Source organism: Cyprinodon tularosa, unplaced genomic scaffold (genome assembly GCF_016077235.1).
Source record: "Cyprinodon tularosa strain WSP-4 unplaced genomic scaffold, ASM1607723v1 ctg1133, whole genome shotgun sequence".
Classification (NCBI taxonomy): Eukaryota; Metazoa; Chordata; class Actinopteri; order Cyprinodontiformes; family Cyprinodontidae; genus Cyprinodon; species Cyprinodon tularosa.
In genome coordinates, this window is record NW_024037930.1 from 85,001 (window position 1) to 107,255 (window position 22,255).

At 45.5% G+C, this 22,255-nt stretch overlaps 2 protein-coding genes across 2 annotated transcripts in view; one reads left to right on the forward strand and one right to left on the reverse strand.

Annotated features, from left to right (window-relative positions):
* The window catches only part of ap5b1 (adaptor related protein complex 5 subunit beta 1), a 7,237-nt gene extending 6,346 nt beyond the window's left edge, over positions 1-891 (reverse strand). Inside the window, exons 1-2 of the mRNA XM_038302944.1 lie at positions 614-891; positions 1-252 (exon numbers count right to left, since the gene is read on the reverse strand). The exon at positions 1-252 is cut by the window's left edge and continues 531 nt beyond it. Coding sequence (XP_038158872.1) covers positions 1-252; positions 614-751 — 390 coding nt within the window. The 5' untranslated portion in view covers positions 752-891. The remainder of the gene's footprint in view (positions 253-613) is intronic.
* A 1,411-nt stretch (positions 892-2,302) lies between these two features.
* Positions 2,303-21,997, forward strand: orc1 (origin recognition complex, subunit 1). Its single transcript, XM_038302955.1, has 15 exons — positions 2,303-2,484; positions 5,719-5,843; positions 5,944-6,116; positions 6,247-6,881; positions 7,307-7,414; positions 7,550-7,778; positions 7,855-7,952; positions 8,555-8,656; positions 10,947-11,118; positions 12,552-12,659; positions 13,381-13,530; positions 17,510-17,629; positions 21,011-21,180; positions 21,252-21,339; positions 21,671-21,997. Exons 1-15 carry the CDS (start codon positions 2,390-2,392, stop codon positions 21,863-21,865), a joined length of 2,568 nt encoding a protein of 855 aa, XP_038158883.1. The 5' UTR covers positions 2,303-2,389; the 3' UTR covers positions 21,866-21,997.
* Positions 21,998-22,255: the final 258 nt, after the last annotated feature.

Genomic DNA, 22,255 nt, shown 5'->3' on the forward strand with positions numbered 1-22,255 from the left:
GTGATCACTGGTGTCCTGAGCGACCTGGAGCAGCAGGTCCAGAAAGTCCAGAGAAGCTCGGGAGCGGGAGCCGGCGCAGGAGGAGCAGATCAGGACGCTGGTGAGGGCCACCAGGAGATGACAGCGGAACTGCTGAGACCTGGGAGGACACTGGAGGAAGACGGACATGAGATCCAGAGCTGTCTCCTCACCGGCGGACTCTGAGGAGCACAGCAGGAAGGGGTGTTCGCAGAGAGGAACCAACAGCAGAACCTGCAGGGAACCAGAAAGCGTTAGAAGAACCAAAGCAAGAAACACCTTCAGGATCAGAGCTCCTTCCTAAACCCACAGGTCTGCTGGAACAAGGCAGGAGCTCCATCCATTCCCCTCTAGCATCCTAGAACATCCTAGAACAACATGGCTCCCTCTGCAGCAGCCAGGCAACCCCCCCCCCCCCCCCCCCCGTCCCTCAGCCAGGGTCCCCCCCTCCCTCAGCCAGGTTCCCCCCCTCCCTCAGCCAGGGACCTCAAGAGGAGCAAACATGGCGGCTGCCTGTGAGCAGGAACAGCTTTACATGGTGTCTTCCGTGTCCCCCAGCAGACCCACTGTCCCCCAGCAGACCCACTGTCCTCACCTTGAGTCCATAGCTGAGCCGGTCATCCCGCAGCTCCCGCAGCAGCTCAGACAGGAAGCTGTCAGAGTTGGATCCGCACAGAAAGCCGCTCGGGCTGCAGCAGAAAGCCTCGATCCTCTCCCTCCACTCGGACGCCATCTTTGTTTCATTTCCTATAAACTCAACCGGTCATCCTCCCCAAGTCACGAGGTTTTAACCTCCTGCGGCTTCCACGAAGGGAACGACAAATTTCTACTGCTTCTTCTTCTGATGCTTTATGGCGGCTGGCAAACAACTTAAATGTAATTTACATCTACCTACTGGAAGGAATGTGTACTGCAGTGGATGGACCAGGCAGCACATCGACCGAGTTTCGCCTATGGGTACAGTCTTGATTTGGTGGCGCCATCTTGGGACGGTCAACAGCTCCGCTCAGTGTAATGTATTGAGCAGGAACAGAATAAAAAATAAAATAAAAATAAAATTCATTATTGAACTATTTTTTTGTTTTCTTGCTGAAAACAAACTAATGGTTCAGAGTATTTAAATATTCTTAGTGGATTCCAAAAGAGCTAAAAACAATCCACTGGACTTTGTTTTTCAGTTTAAATGTTAGAAATAACGTTGAGTTTCAGGGTATATAAAACTGTTTCTGACATTTTAAATTGAAAAATCTTTCTGGAAAAATAGCCCAGTGGATCATTTAACTATTTTTAACTATTTTTCCTACAACTACAACTTAATTTGAGCCTGAGAGGGTTACTATATAAAGAAAACTTAAAACTTTTTTTATATATACACTTCTCTCTCTCTCTCTCTCTCTCTCTATATATATATATATATATATATATATATATATATATATATATATATATATATAAATAAATAAAGATAAATTCTTGACTTTGATACACACTGGCTGTTTTATAGCATCACTAGGTTACTGTTATTTATGATAAAATAAAGGCCCATCACATTGCATAGTAGGTCTGAAGTCAATGAAGTCTATAAATAATGTAAAATATCATATTATATATATCAATCACAATAAAATGAATGTGTTAATGGAGCAGAATAATACTGATGTGCCAAACTTGCTAAATTGATAATGAACATGTAATATACATGGATTGAGGACCATAAATCACATATTAGTACTAAAGGGACTCTAACATTTTTTAAATTACTACTTAATCAGTTGATTGATCCAATTAAAAAAACTCTGGGCTGAGGATTTGGGCATTTCTCTAGACGAATCATTTCTGCATAATATTACAACTATGTGTAATGAAATTGGTAGCAGATTTATTCAGTTTAAGATTAATTCACAGATTACATCGAAGCCCCAACAACTCCACAAATGATTCCCATGGTCTCCTGTTGCATTTAATGACCGTGCTGGATCCATCTTCCACATTCTGAGCTCAACATTATTACAATATTAAAAGAGATTGATCATTTCTGACTCTAAAGTTTCATCCTTTGAAAGAAGGTGGATAAGAATATGATAATGATACTGGTTCTCCCACCAGCAGAACCGGTTATATAAAGACATTGGATGAAAAAAAAGCTCCGCCCTCTGAGGAGGAGCAGCCAATGAGAAGGTCGCTTCTGCTCTCCTCCATGAACTCCATCACTACTCTGCTTTTACCAACTGCAGCCACAGGAGGCGCTGCTGAGCAGAGTGGAGCTGATGGTTTTCCCGCGGACTGCAGTCTTTAGGTGACGTCACTTCCTGCGGCTGGTTGATGGTGGCTGCGTCGTGGAGAGCAGGTCCGCATCTGTGATCAGATCAGGATGAAGTATTTAACCAGACTGAGGGTCAGACGGACCTACGAATGGAGGGGCGAAGCTGTGGGCTTCAACCGGAAGCTGAAGACTCTGGAGTTCCGGTGAGAAACTCCGCTGCGCGCGCTGGATGGTCCTTCACAGGGGCGGTGCTAGGATTCTAGATCAGGGGCCCTGAGGGTGAAGATGAGAGTTTAGACTTTCTGCTAAATCCTTTTCTAATGTCAAATATGACAGATTACTGGATTAAGGACATTTCTAGGATATAAACAATCCCTCCATTTTATGGGAAGAATTAATTCACCTGCAAATCTTTAACTGTGTTTATTCTTCTCTTCAACAACAACTCTGAGGATTTGGTGACATTTGATCAATATTTGCTAAAGTTATGAGAAGGAAATTAAATATTTAATATACAGTACTTAATATATAACCCCCCCCCCCCCCCCCCCCATACCGAGGGGGGAAAAAAATCTTGTTAATTTTGAAATCGTCATTATTTTTCTATATTATGTTTGAAACATTTTTATTTAATATTTTGAAATCCAAAATAGTTGAAATAAATCTGACTGTTGGTTTGATGATCTTCTATTTAATGTGTTTTAATTTTCAATTCCAAATGTCTTTGGTAGCATTGCTGCAGACATTTCTGGATGGAAAGAGAAACATTTCAAACTGGGAAAACAAGTCCAGTGGTTTTGGTTTGACCTTTTTTTTTGGAATATTTGTAAATTGTTGTAGAAAAATTTAAACAGGAAATATATTTCATAAAGATCATCAAAGGAGGATTGGATTATATCAGGTGGCTAAAATATTTGATTTCCCTCTCATAACTCTGGCAAATAATGATCAAATGTCACCAAATCCACAGAGTTTGTTGTTGATGAAGAGAGAAATAAACACAGTTAAAAACTTGGCAGGTGAATTAATTTCTTCTCATGTTGTGGAGGAGGAACGGATCATTTCAGGCAGCTAAAATCTCCATTCTCTCCTCTCCTCCAATATCTTTGGGAAATAAAGAGCAACTCAATTCTCAAATTGTTGTTGATATCATGTTATATACTAGAAATGTCCTTAATCCAGTAATCTGTCATATTTTACATTAGAACAGGATTTAGCAGAAAGTCTGAACTCTCATCTATTCAGGAAATCTTAGTTTTTATGTCCTGTTATCAGTCAGTTTCCATCCTCTTATATTCTCAATGAAAAATGAGAAATACTACGAGTTGGAAAACTGTTTGGTGACTGAATTTTATTTTTCAGGCTTAAGTGACAAAAGGTGGAAAAAGAACGATTCTCTTGGCGTTTAAAACACAAAACAGCTTTAAAAGGACCTTGTTTATTTATTTATTTATTTTACAGTTTAGTAAACAACAGCTGCTGATTAAACTGGATGTTAAACAGTGAGATGATTATAGGAGCTGATTTTAGCCAGTAATCGATCAGCAGTGCAGTGAAAATGGTTCCATCCATCATGGCCGCCTCTCTGGCTTCAATGCGCCTCCAAACTCAGAGGGGACAGAATTCCATGGAACACCGGGACCAAGAAGGTCTGGAAGTCAGTCAGAGCTTCACATCCCTGGAACATCAGTGGGCGTTTCTCAATATGCGTTCTTGAGCGTTCTCGTGTGCTCGTGTACTCGTGACACATCATCAGCCTCAGCCCGAGTACCGTTCCAATTCTCGAGAACGCACCAAATCCCCGGATGTTGTTCTGGCCCCGCCCTCTTTATCGAGCATGCATCAGAGCAGACTTGTGCGTTCTTCAGACTGACCGCTTCCCCAGAATGCCCCGCGGCCGCAGCTTGATTCCAGACAGCACTCACAGTGTTAAGTTAAACATTCCCTTTCCTGCTGCTGTTGTTCTTCAAAAGTACGTTTTGAAATCGTTTGAGGCGATAACATTATACATTGAAGCCTCCCTGTGTGGTCTGTTTACAGAGTTAGTGCGAAATAAAAAAAAAAGTCCGACGTTGAGCGGACCAGAGTAACCAGCAGACCTCTGAGGGTAACCGCAGCCAGGGCTAAATTTACCCCGTCTGTAGTGCACTTCTCTCGGTCTAGTTATGTGTGAACTACCGCTCGTTCTGATGGCGGTTTTTTGCGGTTCGTTCATTTTTTTAAATGTTTTTTAAACTTTAGAAATTAAAAATATTGTTTTGAAAATGTTTTGTGTAGGGAATAAATAGTTTTGACTGTTAAAGAAATGCTAAAGAACGTTGCATGTGATGACGTCACGCGTACGCTTCTTTTCCAATACACATACGTGCTTGCGTGCTCGCGTTCTCGTCAAGTCCGATCTTCCTGCGTTCTCGCCAAGAAAGGACTTCATGAGGACGAGAGTACGTACTCGCGTTCTCGTGAATTGAGAAACGCCCAGTCAGTTTAGCAACAGCTAGTGGGGACAACTTCTTCTTCTGCACAGAAATGCTACAGGCTGCTTTCCTGCCACCATCTGGTGAATCCCAGTACTGCATATTTTACTCAGCTCAGCTCAGAAGCGAGATGCGGGGCTCTGGGGCCCCCCTAGATTAGTGACGGAGTTTAAACAGGAGAAATGCCTTTAGCAGTTCACTGGGTGGAAGAAATAAAACCATTAAATCTGTCATTTGTTCAGATTCTAGTTCATCATTAGTCAGTTTGCATCCGTCAGACATTAAAATATAACAAACATTTTACAGAATAAATATGGTGGAGCTAGTTGTACGTTCTGTTTGATATAATATTTGATTCAGAGAAACAAGAAAATTAGGAAACTTAGTAAAATGAAAATGGAACATTGTTGATTTCCTGCAAAAGGAATCAGAAAGCAGAAGATATCAGGTTAGATTTGAGTTTGGAAACAAATTTAATTGTATAACAGGATATTGATATGATTGATATAAATCTCCCAGCGAGGTGATAAAGTTTTAGTGACGCAGACATCATGGCTCACAAACAGCCACCCAGGTAGAGGCTGAAGGTTTAGTGGAAGGATAACCGCCACATTAGGAGGGTTAGAAAGTTCAGGAGATGAATCAGCATCTCCTGCTGCAGTGATTTAACTCAGTGTTCAGTCCTGGTCTAAGTATCTAATGTAAAATCTAGAAATCTGACAAGCCCCGCCCCTTCGACGTGTCTAGACACTACATTCTTTGTCGGGGTGTATGTGTTGAATGTTAGTTATTCAGTCCCATCCCTAAATTATACACATGGAAATTATCCAGTTCATTCATACAGATTGGAGCAAAGCATCTGGACCTTTTTCCCTCCACTCAACTTTCCCTGTTCTATAGATACACAGAGGGTGTCAGCAGCGCCCCCTGTGGGTTTGGGTCTAACATGAGGAATGTTTCCAGGTCGCTGGCCATCGGAGGGGAGGGTGTTCCTCAGACCGCCGTCAGCAGCGGGCAGCACATCCTGATCGAAGGAGAAGACCATGACAACCCGTTTGTGGCCCGGGTGGAGCGGCTGTTTGAAGACGGTCGGTCTGAGACAGAAAATGTTCCTGCAGCGGGTTACATCTGAAAACACAGATCTGGATCAGAACCACAGGCTGACCTGAGAACCTTCTTCTGTTCCAGAGTCCGGGCGGCAGAAGAAGGCCACAGTTCAGTGGTTCGTCCGGGTTTCTGAAGTGCCTCCGAGCAAACTGAAGCTGCTGGGCAGAGAACCGCACCCCCAGGAGATCTTCTTCTATGACGGCCGCAGCTGTGATGACGAGGTGGACGTAGAGTCCATCCTCAGACCCGTAGAGGTGAGCCTCCATCAGAACCTGAAACAGAATCATCCTTTATTAACAAAGCAGACGTGACCGATGCTGGGGCCAACCGTCCATCTTTAGTCAAGGCCCCCCACCTACTGAAGCCCCCCCCCTTCCTCTGCAGGTACGACACCTGGACGCCGATGCTCCCTTCCCCGCCCCAGAGGACGGCGGCCCGCTCTACGTGAAGTTCTGCTGGGACTCCAGGACCTTCAGGCCCTTGGACCCGTCTCTGTTTGAGTCTGCGCCTCCTCGTCCTCCTCAGCCCTCCCTGCCCCTGGGCGCCCCGGGCCCTGCCCACGCCGCTACCCCCACCTCCAGGGGCCCGGGGCGCCGTGCGCTCCCCACGCCAGACCCTGCAGTCCTGCGTAGGGCGGCGTCTGGTGATGTCCACCTCAGCAGAACCGCGGCGAGCGCCGGTAAGCCAGCGGAGTCGGCCCACTCTCTGACCAAACTGTCTGTGTCCAAAAGCCTCAGCGCCAGGAGGACCGGCACCCAGCTGGGGGTCCGCAAGAAGCTGCAGCTCTGCGACGCCGCACCGACAGGAAGCCAAGACGGTCCAAACGTCCCCTCAGGTGCAGAGCAGATGGTGGCGCTAACGGACGACGTCCTGGACCAGCTGCTGGAGTCGACCGGATCGTTGGCCCGGAGGCTGGCCTCCCCCATCCGGACCGCCTCCCTCGCCCACAGCCTCACTCCTCTGAGGAGGACCGACGGGGGCCGCGGCCCTGGGTCCTCGACCAGAACCAGCACCAGCAGGTAGGCATGGGCAGGGTTCTGTCCGGGTTCTGATAATCTGCGTCGGTCCATCTCTGCTACATTAATGGACCCGCCGTCATTGTCTCGCTAATCAACGGGTCACGGCACCGTCCTGCTGCTCCAGCGGCACCGTGACCCCTCTGTGGCCCAATCGGCTCAAAGCGTCTCCTTTCCAGTGGAGAGAAACCAAAACCTGAACAGGAAGGTTTGGACCGAGACAGCCGGTGAGCCCCCTGAGCACATGCAGCGTCACACTGAAGCAGAACTTTCTGCTAGTGGGGCCCGGTCCGGTTATCAGGTCCACGTTCTGCACGACTCTTCTCAGGCGGTTCTGACCAGTTATGCTTAGAATGGACCATTTTATTCCAAGTTCTAGAACGGTTCTGAAATCGGTTTGCAGCTGGTTCTGTCCGTCTGTCCCTCAGAGCCCAGGAGGCGAGCCGAGATTCCCCGACGGATCCGGTCGGCGCCGCCCCGAGGAGCTCCAAGAGGAGGTCGGCTCTGAAGGTGTCGTCTCGGATCAGACAGCAGCTGTGAGTGTTGACCCGTCCAGAACCAGGCTGTTTCTGTTTGGTTTTGGTAGATTTCCAGTTTTTAGTGAGTCCAGAACCTCCAAGCAGGTCCAAGGAGGAAGGCTTTGATCTTCTGCTTTGATGTTATTCCACCAGGAACCTCCTGGATGTTCGGGAGGATCTGAGCTCCGACCCAGACGAGGAAGACGAGTTTGTTCCGTCCAAGAAGGAGCTGCAGAGCAGCGAGGAAGAGGAGGAGGAGGAGGAAGATGATGAAGGGGTGGTGGTGAAGAAGAACCGCTCCTCTTCCTCAGCAGGGTCTGGTTCTCCTTCTTCCAAGCGTAACCGCTCCTCAGCGAGGACACCGAGGAAGACTCCAAGGAAGGTGAGGGTTGCCATGGAGACGACAGCCAAACCGGGTCTGTAGGAAATGTCTCACCTTCCCGGTTCCGTCTCTGCAGGTTGGCCCGCGGACCCCCCGCCACGCCACCCCCAGCATCCCCAACCGGGCCCAGCCGACCCGACGGCCCGCCAACGTTCTGGAAGAGGCCAGAACCAGGTCAGAACCCTGAAGCTGGTCCAGTTCCATAACGGAACCTTTTGGACTTTGGTTCCATTTTAATCCATAAAAACATCTGGAAGCAACAGCTGGGCTGATTTTTACACTGAGGTTCTGCTGGGTCCGGGTCAGGAGAGGTCAGAACCTGAGGTCCAGAGAAGAGCAGGCCCGGGTTTGGACCCGCAGAGGAAGAAAGTCCACATTTAAAACCCTATTGGAACACGACCTTTGACCTTTAGAACCTGGTCGACGCTACATTATAATAATAATAATAATAAATGACGTTTATTTATCTCAAATCAGAGAATTTCCCTCTCTGCATTTAACCCCTCCCCTTGGGGAGCAGTGGGCGGCGCCCGGGGAGCCGTGTGGGGTTAAGGGTCTTGCTCAGGGACCCAGAGTGGCAGTCAGTGGGACTTGAACTCAGAACCTCAGGATTCGAGGCTCTAACCACTTGTTCACCACTAGTTACTTTTCAGTAACTGAAAAGTTCTGGGATGTTTTTATTGGTATTGATCCATTTTGATCAGAACCAGTCCAGGCTGTGTGGTTCTGTTCTGACGGGTCCGTCTGGGTCCAGTTAGCTGTCCTTTCCTCTCCAGGCTCCACGTTTCCTCGGTACCGGAGTCGCTGCCCTGCAGGGAGCAGGAGTTCCAGGACATCTACAGCTTCGTGGAGAGCAAGATCCTGGACGGCACGGGGGGGTGAGAACCGAACCGGACCGAACTGGAACACATTCTGGTAGAATCTGAGAAGCTCCCTCTGGTTCGGCTGCACTGGTCCCAGTTAGGGGTGTAAATAATAATCGTTTTGTATCGATGCATCGATCCAAAAGCCGACGATCCGATGCATCGATACGTCCGCAAGATAATCGATTAATGTTTTTTTTTTTCCCTCCGGTCTATTTTTATCCATTTGCTCCTGGGCGTAACTCTCCTCCCTCCCTGCGGTGCCGCTAAACCTATTTACCCCTCCTACCTCGCTTCCTGGTTATACTCTTATGCTGCGTTCACACCGGGGGCAGCTGGCGCGACAGAAGCAGCGAGTTTACATGCAAAGTCAATGGTTGACGCGCGTCAAGGCGCAGCAAAAGGTCCCGCGGCGCGTTTCGAGCAGCAAGCGCAGCGCGTCTGAGCAGCTGAAGCAGCGCGTCGGGCGCGTTTTGGCATCTGACGCGCGTGACGCGCCGCAAACGCGTTGCTGCTCGAGATGGAAAAATTGAATTTTTGCTGCTCGACGCGCCGCGTCAACCAATCAGAGAAGCTGATCTGGGAGCTGGCTGGGAGAGAGACACAGCGCTGATGACACAGACTGCTCTGATCACTTCTCTTAAACAGTTTATTAAAGCATAATTAATTTAAAATATATACATCTGCCGGCAAAATATGTTCGCTTTTATTATTCTGGTGCCTGCAGATCGGATTATTTAGATGAAAAACACCTACCAGCCACCGCGGTAAACCGCGAGGAGGCGACCCGACCAGAGGCTGCTGATTAATGGATTCCTTCTGTCGGCGCACCGTCGGTATGTGGGGGTCTGAGCGGCTCCGACAGAAATAACAGTGGGAGGCAGGATTGTAATCTGGATGAACTGACTCCACTGATGAAGTTTTCAGGTGTATTTTCTCACTTAAAAACATATTAAAACTACTTTATTCCCACTGATCACAGCAAATATAGCTGCAAGGCAGAGAAAGGATAGTGAAGCTCCGCCCAACGCGCGTCAGAGCCACTTTTGGACCGCGCAGCGAGAGCAGCAAAGCTGCTTCAGACGCGCGTCAGAATTCACTGGTACAAGCAGCAAAAATGAAGCAGCAGACGCGATTTTGCTGCTTTTGCTGCCCCCGGTGTGAACGCAGCATTACAGCAGTTTGTTGCAGCAAGCTTCACACAGACATTTTTAAATTATGCTCAGTATTGAAGCATGGTCTATGCTACACGCTGTGGGTCTAGATACGGCCGAGGCGGCGAGGAAGTGGGGGCGAGTTTAGTCCGACGACGGAGGGAAAAAAGAGCGGAGATTCAGCTGGAAAAAGGCTCCCAGCGTTCTCGCGCACCTCGCTCTTCTAACGGGTCAAACTTCACGAGTTGTTTTCCGCAATTTCGGTCATAAAAACAAAACAAGCCGTCCTCCTGTCTGGTGCACTGTTTGCGGTCAGCTACAATCTGGGAGAGGAGCAGCGGAGCGTCTGTGGAGGGGGCGGAGACGCAACACTCTGGAGCCTTCTTCTTCTTCTTTTTTTTAATGGCGGTTGGCAAACAACTTATAGGTGCATTACCGCCACCTTCCAGAATGGAGTATGGACCAGACAAACTATTATATTCTCCCTAAAATACCCGTTCTTCTTAGAAAATTAAAAATACTACCAAAAACTACATCCCCAGATGACCTTTGAAACAATTCCCTTATATCTAGTTTACTTTTATTCCTGTCTAACTCTCTACACAACATCTCTCTTTCCTGAGTATATTTATTAAATTCTAAAAAAATATGTTGGACAGTTTCTTTGGAGCCGAGGTACTGCATTGAACTCATTACACTGATATTGTGCAGTATTTTTGCAGTATTTTTTGATGCAACTTTTCTACTTCTGTTATTTGCTGTTGTTTCTAAAGAAAATGCATAATGATATTACAGCTTTCATTGATTTATTTCAAACTTGAAACTTTGTTTAGCCTGTAAGGTGTAAAAAAAAAAAAATAATAATAATAATAACAAAATTAACCGATTAATCGATTAATCAAATCGAATCGAATCGTGGTGTATTCTTAAGTATCGAAAATAATCGAATCGTTGGGTCAGGAAATCGATACTGAATCGAATCGCCATGATGGATGTGATTTACACCCCTAGTCCTAGTTAGAGAAGAACTGGGGCGTCGGTCTGGGAGGTGTTTGTGATTCTGCTGGCAGCCACCAGGGGGAGCTCTTAGCCACTGAACCCACTCCACTGGTAGAACCGAACCTTTTGAAACCCGTCCTGTCTCTGCTCAGGTGCATGTACATCTCTGGGGTGCCGGGGACGGGGAAGACGGCCACGGTCCACGAGGTGATGCGCTGCCTGCAGCACGCCGCCGCCGCAGACGAGATCCCGGCGTTCCTCTTCGTGGAGATCAACGGGATGAAGATGACAGACCCTCACCAGGCCTACGTCCTGATCCTGCAGGTGAGCGGATGCGGCGCCGCATCTCCGACCCGCTTACAGCAGCAGATGGTTGATTTCTGGGTTCTTCAGGTTCAACCCAGTGAACAGAACCGCCTCCTGTTGGCAGCGTTTGCTCTGCAGACCTGCGGCGTGGAAAACATCAGCGAAGCGATGAAGTGAGAATCAAATACGCCGTTAGTCTGGAAATAGAACAATAAAAATAAAATAATAATAAATATAAATACAGGGAACAGAAACGTATAAATACCGTAAATTCTCTAATATAGGCCCGGGCCTTTATTGGATAGAGGCCAGTATTAGAGACAGGCCTCTATTGCTATTTGAGCAAAACAGACTACCAGTGGAATGAATAAAAATGAGATTTTGTGTCTATTTGAACCTATAAAACACTAGGTTCATTTATTGAAAAAGTACAGTTACCATGTCTCGCTTGGTTTGAAGTAAAAAAAAATATATAAAAATCCTCCAATTCTGTTTAATTCTCCTCCTCAGTTTTTCTCCTCCTCTTCATCTCTCCCTTTAATCTCCTCATCACTCGCGCTGCTCCTCATGTTCTGCTGCGTGTCTGTTCTCTTCCTCGCGCAGACGGGCAGCAGCAGGGCCTGTCGTTCAGCTGCGTAGGGCTGTGGTACTTGTATGTTACTTACTACCACAAGTATGATGTTGAGGTATGCCCAGAAAAAAACGTTTATAGCCCCGGCCTGTATTAGAGACCGGCCATTATTTACCTCCTCTGACAGCGAGACCGGCCATTATTAGAGACCCGGCCGCTATTGGAATACAGGCCAATATTAGAGAATTTAGGGTAGTTATGGAGACGAAAAAGAACAGTGGATTCAGAAATTAGTAAAGCTGGAACAAGTTTGGATTCTGGTTTTAAACTCGGGGAGAAAGTTTATTCTGTGGTGAGCGGGTGCAGCTGGGGGGGGGGGGGGATGGGGGTCAGTGAAGTGGATGGAGGAGGATCTGAGGAAGAGGGAGGAGGTGGCGATGTGACAGCCAAACAGGAACAGACCAGATGAAGCTACTATGAGAAAAAGCAGAGAGAGCAGAACGTTAGAGATTGAACTAACAGATTCTGCAGAGTGGGAGAATAGAGATAGAATGAAGCAGAATGATGAAAAAGGGGTCCCTATGTCCTCCAGCAGTCTAAGCCTATAGCAACAGAACTATAGAGATAGATCAGGATAACCTGAGCCACTCTAACTAGAAGCTTTATCAAAAAGGAAAGTTTTAAGCCTAGCCTTAAAAGTAGACAGGGTGTCTGCCTCACGGACTAAAACTGGTAGTTGGTTCCACAGGAGAGGAGCCTGATAACTGTGATAGAGAACGTCTCTATTGTTCCTATGAAGGTTTTCCTTTCCCAGAGTCTGCAGCTCTTCCTCTGGACAATCATCAACATCTGAGCAGCAGGTTTTTCTCTGGTTCTGCAGAAGCTGACGGGTCAGAAAGCCACAGCGGACCACGCTGCGGCGCTGCTGGAGAAGAGGTTCAGCAGTCCGGCTCTGAGGAAGGAAACGACGGTGCTGCTGGTGGACGAGGTGAGAAAACTGATCTGGACAGTTTCCTGAGGAATAAGCAGCCAGGAGATCTGTGTCCAGATAGATCTGCCAAAGTTTGGCGAACTCTTTGGTTTGTCCCTGGATTCATTTTAAGCTCCAGCCTTCATTTCAGAGACCATAAACTGCATTATTTTAAACAGAATCTGGAAGAATTGGGAGGTTCTAGAACTTTGGACCTGCTGTCTTTATTTTCCCTGAAAACATCATCTGCCCAGTTTTGTCTCTGGGACGGATAGCAGTGTCTTCAAATATGACCAATATTGACATTAACTAGTATTTGCACCGCAGGCATGGAGCAGCTTTTGAACCAATAAACTCCAGTAGTCTGGCAGACTGAGAGCCATCTCATTTAAACGGCATTATTAACAAACATCACATCAAATACATACATTTACCCAAAAATAAAACATAAAATATCATAAATACATTTTATTATAGACAATATTTTAAAAAAAATATTTTATAGTTTTAAATCAAACACTTGAAATCCGTAAAAGCTTCTGATTTAATGAGGAAACTGACCCAGATGAAAAGTTTTGACTTTATTAGGAGGAACTTCAACCCGTAAACCCGTTTAGGTCCCACTTTGATCTGAACCATGAAGGATCGTCATATTTGTTAAAAGATGGCGGCCGTAAGCGATCCTGATTGGCTGCTTTCATCTCCACCACATGCATCCTCAGACTGTCTGTCTCTGCAGTTGGACCTGCTTTGGACCAGGAAGCAGAATGTAATGTACAACCTGTTCGATTGGCCGACCCGCCGCCACGCCCGCCTGGTGGTTCTGACCATCGCCAACACCATGGACCTGCCAGAGAGGATCATGATCAACAGAGTGGCCAGCAGACTGGTGAGGCTATATGACTAACGATGACTGACGGGAGGTCAGAACCTTTAGCAGATCAGGTTCTGCTAAAGGTTCTTTATCCGCTGCTTGCTTCCAGAACCACTGTTAGCAAAAACCCACAAGCTAACTGGAACCTCTAAAGGTTGACATGTAGACCATGCAGGTCCAAAGTGGGTCCTGGAGAGCGATCCAATTCAGGGGCTGCATCCTTCCAAGGAACCGACCCATTTAGTTGGCTTCCTCGGAAAAACTCTATGAAAATAAGGAGACCGGAAGAGTTTTGGCTGTGAATTCAAACAGGTCCAGCCGCCGTACGCTCTGTCGCCTAGCAACTGTGACAGTCACACACAAACCACTTTCTTTTTCATTTTTTTTATTGTAAAGTGAACAAAGACTGATGAGAATCCAGAGTGGAATAAAGGTTCCAACCACCGGGAACAGGAACCAATCAAATCAGATGTAATTGTTAGGTTTTTATTATTTATACATCATGTGCACTGTTAAATTGTTAGCCAGATTAGACAGAGCAGAAGGCCTTCCTTCACATTGTGGATATCACGGTGTGTACGGAGGTCATCTAATCAAGACAGCCTTCGTGTCTTTAAGAATACACAGGATATGGGCACATCTTGGAGCCGGTCTGATAGGAGAGCTGCTGTATCTGTAACCCTGAGACAGAGAGGCAACCTGCATGGAGTTCAAGACATGGATGGCGTGTCAGTTTCTGATACGGACAGCTAAGCATCCACCTGACGCAACACATAGACTCACAAGGTATAAGAAGCAGGAGATGACCTTCATCGGGGCTCAAACTTTGCCGGACGCTTGCGGACGTGATTTTTGAGACCACAGCTGTGCATAGCTCGAAGCATTTTTCTCTGTCCTGTAACGACCTGATCTAGAATAAACTCTGTTACTTTTTTACTCCTGTTTTTATAGTCCTTTTTTATATGGTTTTAACGAGTTTGAGTTAAGAGTAGTAAATAACTTGCTCCCAGGAAAAGAACCGTGTGAGGAGGCCCCGGGGCGTTACAGCCTTTACTTTGAAGGGGACAAATCCTTCTCACTTTAATATAATGATAGAAACCTTAGTCAGTTAGATAACCTGCTGCTTTCATCTCTGATGTTGCTGCTATTTTCAAATTACTGGAAAAATGTCCATAGCTGCATATTGGATATTTATTTTCTAGTTTTATATATAAAACACTTTACAGTATTTTATTGTATCTTTTAACTCCTCACTATGATGTTATTCTTTTTAATACATTTTTCTAAGGTCCACATTTGCGTGATCATTTTTTTCAAAACTTCTTTTGCTGCTGAAAACACTAGAATTTCCCGATTGATGGACAATAATGATTTGCTATTCTGTTATATTCTATAAAAGGAGTCGAAAGATAAATCTAAACAATGTATGTATAAAAAATGTGTCTCTTATATTCAAAAAAATAAATACTTAAGTAAATTGTGCAATTAAAAAATTAAACTCCTATCAGATTTATAGTCCCCCTCCCCTGCAGATATATTAGAATCTGTCCTTAAATTCCAGTCAAACCCATTTAATCAGTAACAGATAAAAACCTTTAGATAAATCAAACATTACCGCCACATTTCTGACTCAATAACCATTAAAACTATTTTCATTCATTCAGACGGAACTATTCACTGACTTGTGTCATATCCAGGGTTCACCGGGTCCTTAAAAAGTCTTAAAAGGCATTGAATTCTTCAAAATAAAACTAAGGCCTTAATTGGTATCAACATGTCTTAAATCAGTCTTTCATAGGTCTTAATTTTTAAAACATCATAAATAAGATTATTTGTAATATTATTATTTATATTTGTAATCTAAATAAAACATAAAAATTGACCTTTTTTTTTAATAAAAAATAATAACGGCTCGCCATCATTGGTTCCGTCCCGATAGCGGAACCAATAAAGCGTCGTTGCTGCCGGGACATTTGGGAGATGCGCCATTTACTTTTAGTCTGGAAAATATGAGCAAGTGTAAATGTAACCAAAATTGTCTCCAGCCAAGAGTTTTCTCCATGGCTAAAACCAGGGAACATACATGAGGCTCAGTGGATTTATGCAAGAAGCCATTCAAGCTCAGAACGATGGGAATTAAGGCAGTGGAGTCGCACATGCGAAGCACGAAACACAAAGCGTCAAAATGGAGTTAGAGAGAAACAGCCGGTATTTCTCAGTTTAGTTCCACCCTTGTCTCTGCAACGCCTCCACTTATCACCAAATCAAACATACTAAGAAAACCATACAAAGAAAAATAGCAGCAAAAAAGACTTAGCACTGGTTATGTTCGGGCTTTAAAACTGATTTGTTTTGTTCCCTGCTAAAACAAAGTTTGTGAATTCAGTTAAATAATTGTTCAAATATATCTGTCATCTGTGTGATTTTAGCTTTCTTCCTGTATGGGAAGCTTTTCAAAATTTGAAACATTAGTGCAGTGGTTTATGTTAAAATAAACCTATGGGTTAAGTTGTCGCAAGCAGGTTTTTCTTGTGTTTCTTGTGACTTTGGTCTTACATTTTTATTTCAAGTGGCATTAAAAAGTCTTAAAAAGTCTTGAATTTAACTCACCTTATGCTGTAAGAACCGTGATTGCATCTCCAAACTCCACTACTGCAGCTAGTTTGGTTGCAAGCATAGAAAACCGTTCATAGATCCAACAGGTAGCGCTCTGATGCAGGGATGGAAACTTACTAACATTTTTTCCCCAAATCCTAAAAATCTAAATCCCACCAAGGAGCGCTGGTGACGGAGGATGAGGGGTTTCAGGGTTAGAGAGCTCTGCTCTGATGATGTCACTTCCTGCTTGGTTCCTCCATCAGCTCCTCCCAACAAAAACACGTCCACCATAGAAAGATTCCTTTATCGCATTTCTATTATTTCATCAATGCAACAAAACCAGATGGCGCGGTGACGCAGCGCCCGGTGAGAGCGTTCGCTGCTCGCCCATCACCTCCTGCTACGATGTGACGTTTGCTCCAGGATCAACATTTAATCATGAATGTTTATTATATAATTAAGCCCATATCGTCCTTTTCTATAGTGGGATAAAACACTTAGAGCCGTGTTGCTAGACGAGGCTTTTTGGTCCTTTATGGGTCTTTGAGCAGTTTGGGTTGCCGACCCCTGGTCTATGGTGACAGCGGGTCGCTGTGACAGAAAATCCCATAATGCTTTGCAAGGAGAGCTCTCTGTGCAAAGCATTCTGGGATATATCTCCCTCTTCTGAGGCCTTTCTTTCCTTCACTTCGTAGGCACTTTTTGTCTTCCGACCCTCAGCCATTTTCAAAGAACCGCGGTGAGAAAGGTGAGCTAACGGGACGAGCGCGCTAACGGGACGAGCGCGCTAACGGGACGAGCGCGTAGGACGGCCTTACGCGAACAGATCACCAGAATGATTGACAGTTAGGAGGACCACTGATTGAGATGATCCACCCAGAGATAAATTCACATCCTCTATACTTTTAACTGGTTATAGAGTCGATGTAAAAGAGTGTAGCTGTTCTGCTAAACGCCGCCGAGCCTTTCCTCACATCAGAACATTTCTTCTTGCGAATAACAACAGAAATCTAAAGCTGAAACTTTTCTCAAACTTTTATTATTTATTTTTGGTCCTTTTTGGACTTGGTGCTGTTCAGATTTAGTTTGGGCAGTTAATCAATTTTATGAATGAATCAGATGTTTAGTTTTATGAAGATTTAATTTTTTCAGACATCAGTTCTTCCAAAATCAACGTTTTTGTTGTGAAACATCAATATTTATCAGCAGGTTTCGTTGCTTGAATTTTTTTGCCCTTTAAATGAAATAAATGCAAATTTTGAAGCAACAAATGTTTTTGTTTAATGAAACTTCAGTTAGAAGATTTTCAGCTTGGTGGTCCGACTCTGGGTCCAGTTTGTGATGCATGTTTTGTTTCTCCATAAATCGAAGCGTCTGACGCTCTGCGTGTTCCCAGGGTCTGACCCGCATGTCCTTCCAGCCGTACACCTTCAAGCAGCTGCAGCAGATCATCACGTCCCGCCTGAACAAGGTGAAGGCCTTCGAGGAGGACGCCCTGCAGCTGGTTTCCAGGAAGGTAAAGCTCTATCCTACCCCCACCTGTTTCTGATCCAGAAGCAGCCTACAGTAACGGACTGTCGTATCAGACCACGTGACCGATGATGTCACCACTCAGTTGTTCTGCTTACCACCACCAGTTCTCAGGAAGACGTTTAGAGCATTAAACTCACAGATTCGATGAATTCCAGAATTTATTCTCTTTGTTCTGGATTCCATGTCATCGCTGCCCGTCTCTCACCTGTGAACACGTAGCGACGTGCAGACAGGAGCGCGGTCTGGAAAAGTCCAGAGGCGCTCGGCTCGTCAGCCTTGGTGCCTGGTTCATCAGTGGTTCACGGTGAGCGCCTCCAACAGGCTGTGTTAGGTACTGCTAGATGCTCAACAGGAGGTTAGCAAAGGAGAGCAGAGCAGTGAGACTGAGCCTCAGGAGCGGCTTTCATCAGGGCTCCATTTCGCAAAGCAGGTTTAACAAACTCAGACTTGATCAAGCTTAAGGTTAGAAACCTCAAATGTTCTATCAATGTTTTTTATTAGCGGTTATCAGCCCCATAGAATGACCTCAGATTGGGCCAGTAGGCTCAGTAGTTTATCATCCAGTGAATCCTAATCCTAAAGTAATTCCTTTTCCCTGTGGAATTAATTAATCTGCACTACTCAGAGAAATTAAAGGAACACTTTGTAATCAGAGTAAAGCATCAAGTTAATTAAACTTCTGGGATATTGATTTGGTCAGGTTAGTAGCAGAGGGGGGTGTTAATCAGTTTCAGCTGCTTTGATGTTCATGAAATGAACAACAGGTGAACTAGAGGAGCAACAACCAGACGACCATCAGAACAGGAATGGTTTTACAGGTGGAGGCCGCTGACATTTTTCCCCTCCTCATCTTTTCTGACTCTTTTTCACCAGTTTAGCATTTGGCTAGGGTCACTGTCACTACTGTTAGCATGAGGTGCTACCTGGACCCTACAGAGGTTGCACAGGCAGTCCAACTCCTCCAGGATGGCGCATCAATCCGTGCCATTGCCAGAAGGTTTGCTGCGTCTCCCAGCACAATCTCAAGAGTATGGAGGAGATTCCAGGAGACAGGCAGTTACTCCAGGAGAGCTGGACAGGGCCGTAGAAGGTCTACAACCCATCAGCAGGACCGCTATCTGCTCCTTTGTTCAAGGAGGAGCAGGAGGAGCACTGCCAGAGCCCTACAGAAGGACCTCCAGCAGGCCACTGGTGTGAATTTCTCTGACCAAACAATCACAGATTGTTTATATATATTAGGGCTGCAACTAACGATTATTTTAAAAATCGATGAATCGGATGATTATTTTTTCGATTAATCGATGAATCGGACAAAAAATATTTTTTATATTAACCTCTTTATTCCAAAATAAACATTTTAGACAGAACAAACAAGCACACAAGTACAGGTTGCTCATTAACTGTACTGGTGCAATATGGAAAATAAATGTGTTAAAACTACGCAAACTTACATGAGAAATGTAGCTGTACATCCACAAAATATAGGCTACTATGTTTCATAAAGCGCAAAAAAGACAGGCATTTTTGTTTTTAAAGCCCCTAAGGGGTTCAAACAATAGGCCCCCCATTTCAACAAATGAGTTTTTTTAGACTAGAAGAGTTCTGCCTTTTAAGACAGGAAAGTATAGCAGTTAAAGTTGCTACTTGAGAAAATACTGAACCATAGAGATAAAAATAGCCCTGTGATTCAAATTATAAATTGTATTTGGAATAAAAATGAGAGAACTAGGGGTGCTAAAAAACACATCCTCCAAAGACAGATATTTACATGGGAATGTGGCAGATAATTAATTGACATATTACTGATCTTGCTGGATTTTATTCTGCTTTACTTCCATAAATTGCAGGATCTTCTTTACTTTATCTTTGCCAGAAGATTTAAACTTTAAAAGCCTTGTCCTCATAATTTGCAAGTTAATTTATTTATAAAGTAAATATAAACGCTGCTTAAGCTAATTCAAATGATATAAAAGTAAAATAAGTAGCCAACCTTATCACTGTCTGTAACCTACTAACACGGTAAGGAAAGCATCAGATGAGCTACCTGAGAAACTAACGTTACGTTTCCCCACTTTAAAACCAAACAAACATGGCCGCTCACCCTGCTGATCAGCTCTCTTCTCTGCCATCGAAGGCTCCAACGGGTTTCCTTTGCAGGTGCTGCGTCATAACAGTGGTGCCTCCGCGCCATGTTCATTTGTTTTGACAAAAGTTGCATGTTACGACTTTTTTCGCTTTACAAAGCGCAGGCTATTTTAATTATTGTGATCAATTTGCGCCGTCAATCCCGGTGCATGCGCGCTTCATTTGCAGTCTGGACGCTGAGGCTCTGACTGCAGCGCTGAGAGGGACTCCTGCAGGAGAGGGAGAACGGGGTTGGGGTGGGGGAGGCGCCCCACGGCAGAGTAGGAACGATACATGCTTTCACGTAAGAGTCTCCAAAAGCCGCCAGTGACACCGAAAAAAGTCGCCAGATTTGTCGCTAGTCGCTTTTTTGAAAAATAGTCGCTGGAGGGGTCTGAAAAGTCGCTGAGTTGGCAACACTGCACCTGCGGCGCTGACTCGCTCTGCCATATTTTTTTTTCTTCCTCTTTCAGTCAAGAGGCAGTGATGACGGCGCGGCGGATGACGCAATAATCACGCAACACAACTAATCGATGATGAAATTCGTTGCCAACGCTTTTAAAAGTCGATTTTTATCGATTTTATCGATTCGTTGTTGCAGCCCTAATAAATATATATATATATATATATGAAACGTGTGATTGGCTGTAAGGAGAGAGGAGACAGAGGACACTGAGTTTATTGAAGAAAACCTGCTGCTGACCAGGTTAGCTCTTGGAGGATGTTACTATGGCAACAGAAACAGGATGAGGAAACTGAAACTGAAAACTTTCCCTGATTTGAGGTTCAGAAAACTTTGTTTTCATAAATCCTGCTTATTGGGCGTGCTGCAGTGGTTAGCACGCACGACCCATGTATGGAGCCCTTAGTCCTCGACGTGACCCATGCTCGTTTGCCACGTCTATTCCCAGCCTATTGTCAAAAAAACGAACCACTGGAGCCGTAAAAATTGAAAAAAGAAAAACCTGCAGTACAGTTTAAGTTTAACGGTCATGATATAAGCAGCAGGAATCGCCTCTGAGCTTCTAGCTGGATCTGATGTCACAGTTCATCACTAGTCCAGTTCCACCTGGTTCTCTGAGCCAGACCCAGATTGGGCTCCACGCTGCCCCTTGCTGGCTAAAGGAGGTAAAGTTGGTTGTCTATGCATAAGGAATCCACTGGTTCCAGGTCCAGTAGGTAGTAAAGCAACATGGCCTCCTCCTCGCTAAGGTCTCCGCTGATCCTCCCTCTCTGTTAGGTGGCGGCTCTGTCTGGCGACGCTCGCAGGTGTCTGGACATCTGTCGGCGGGCGACGGAGATCTGCGAACACTCGGCCGCCGACCCGTCTGCTGCAGGTTTGGTGGGGATGGTCCACGTGATGGAGGCGCTGAACGAGATGTTCTCCTCGGCATACATCACCGCCATCAAGTGAGCTTCTCTCCTTCCGTGTTGGCCGAGCCGTGTGTGACAGCAGGTCACTGACTGCTGTGTGTTTCCAGGTGCGCGTCGACGCAGGAGCAGCTCTTCCTGAGGGCCGTCATCGCAGAGTTCCGGAGGCTGGGATTGGAGGAGGCCACCTTCCAGCAGGTGAGAAAGGAAATGGGTCGGGGTATGAATACTTCTGGGCCTGATCTGTGGCAGAACCTGAAGGCGGTTCCTTCTTCAAAGCTCGGCCCAGACGTCATTCCGAACCATCAGGCCTAAAATCTGATCTGTGTTTCTGAGCTGCAGAAAAAAGTTCAGCCGATCTTCACAAAACCCACAAGAGTCGAGTTTAGAGGATAAACCTGAACAGTTTGTTCCCTGTTCTAGAAGCGGCTTAGTGGGTCGATTCTAACTCAGCGAATGTTTGTGTTTACTGAAGGTTCTGGTTCCCTGCATGTTTCATTCAGCCTTGGCCCTTCGTCTTGTCTGGCAGGTGTTGGTGCAGCACCAGGCTCTGTGTCGGGTGGAGGGTCTGCAGCCCGTCAGCGTGTCCGAGGGTCTGGCCGTGTGTCGGCACCTGGGGGCCTGCAGGCTGCTGCTGCTGGAGCCCAGTCGTCTGGGGGTCCTGCAGAGGATTCGGCTCAACGTCAGCCAGGATGACGTGCTCTTCGCCCTGAAGGCCGACTGATGAGGAGGAGGAGGCTGGTCTGGCTGACAGCTCTGATGCAGATTTAATTCTGCTTTTAATGTTAAAGTTCCTATCATTGTTCTTACAAGTTTTCTCTATTTCTGAAATATGCAATAAAACCTTTGAGAAAAATATGCCTTTTCTTCTTGCTAGTAAGACATAATATTTATAGAAATATAAAGAAATACAGAATCACTTCATAAATCTGGGACAAAAAGCGTCATTTCTAAACATGTTCCTATTAGGAAATCTACCAACATAAAACCTTGTTAGATTAATGAAAGCCATACAAAATATGTAAGGGCCACTAGAGGGAGCCACTCCTGCTGTTAGTGAGAAATATCGTTTGGACTGCTGAGCTACATTCTGCTGCTGTTCATCTCATCTAAG

Excerpts from the sequence above, each read along its gene's own strand:
- orc1 (XM_038302955.1), top strand. The coding sequence starts at position 2,390 with ATGAAGTATTTAACCAGACTGAGGGTCAGACGGACCTACGAATGGAGG. Across the intron at positions 2,485-5,718 it reads CTGAAGACTCTGGAGTTCCG|GTCGCTGGCCATCGGAGGGG; the intron begins GTGAGAAACTCC and ends GAATGTTTCCAG. Across the intron at positions 7,779-7,854 it reads CGAGGAAGACTCCAAGGAAG|GTTGGCCCGCGGACCCCCCG; the intron begins GTGAGGGTTGCC and ends CCGTCTCTGCAG.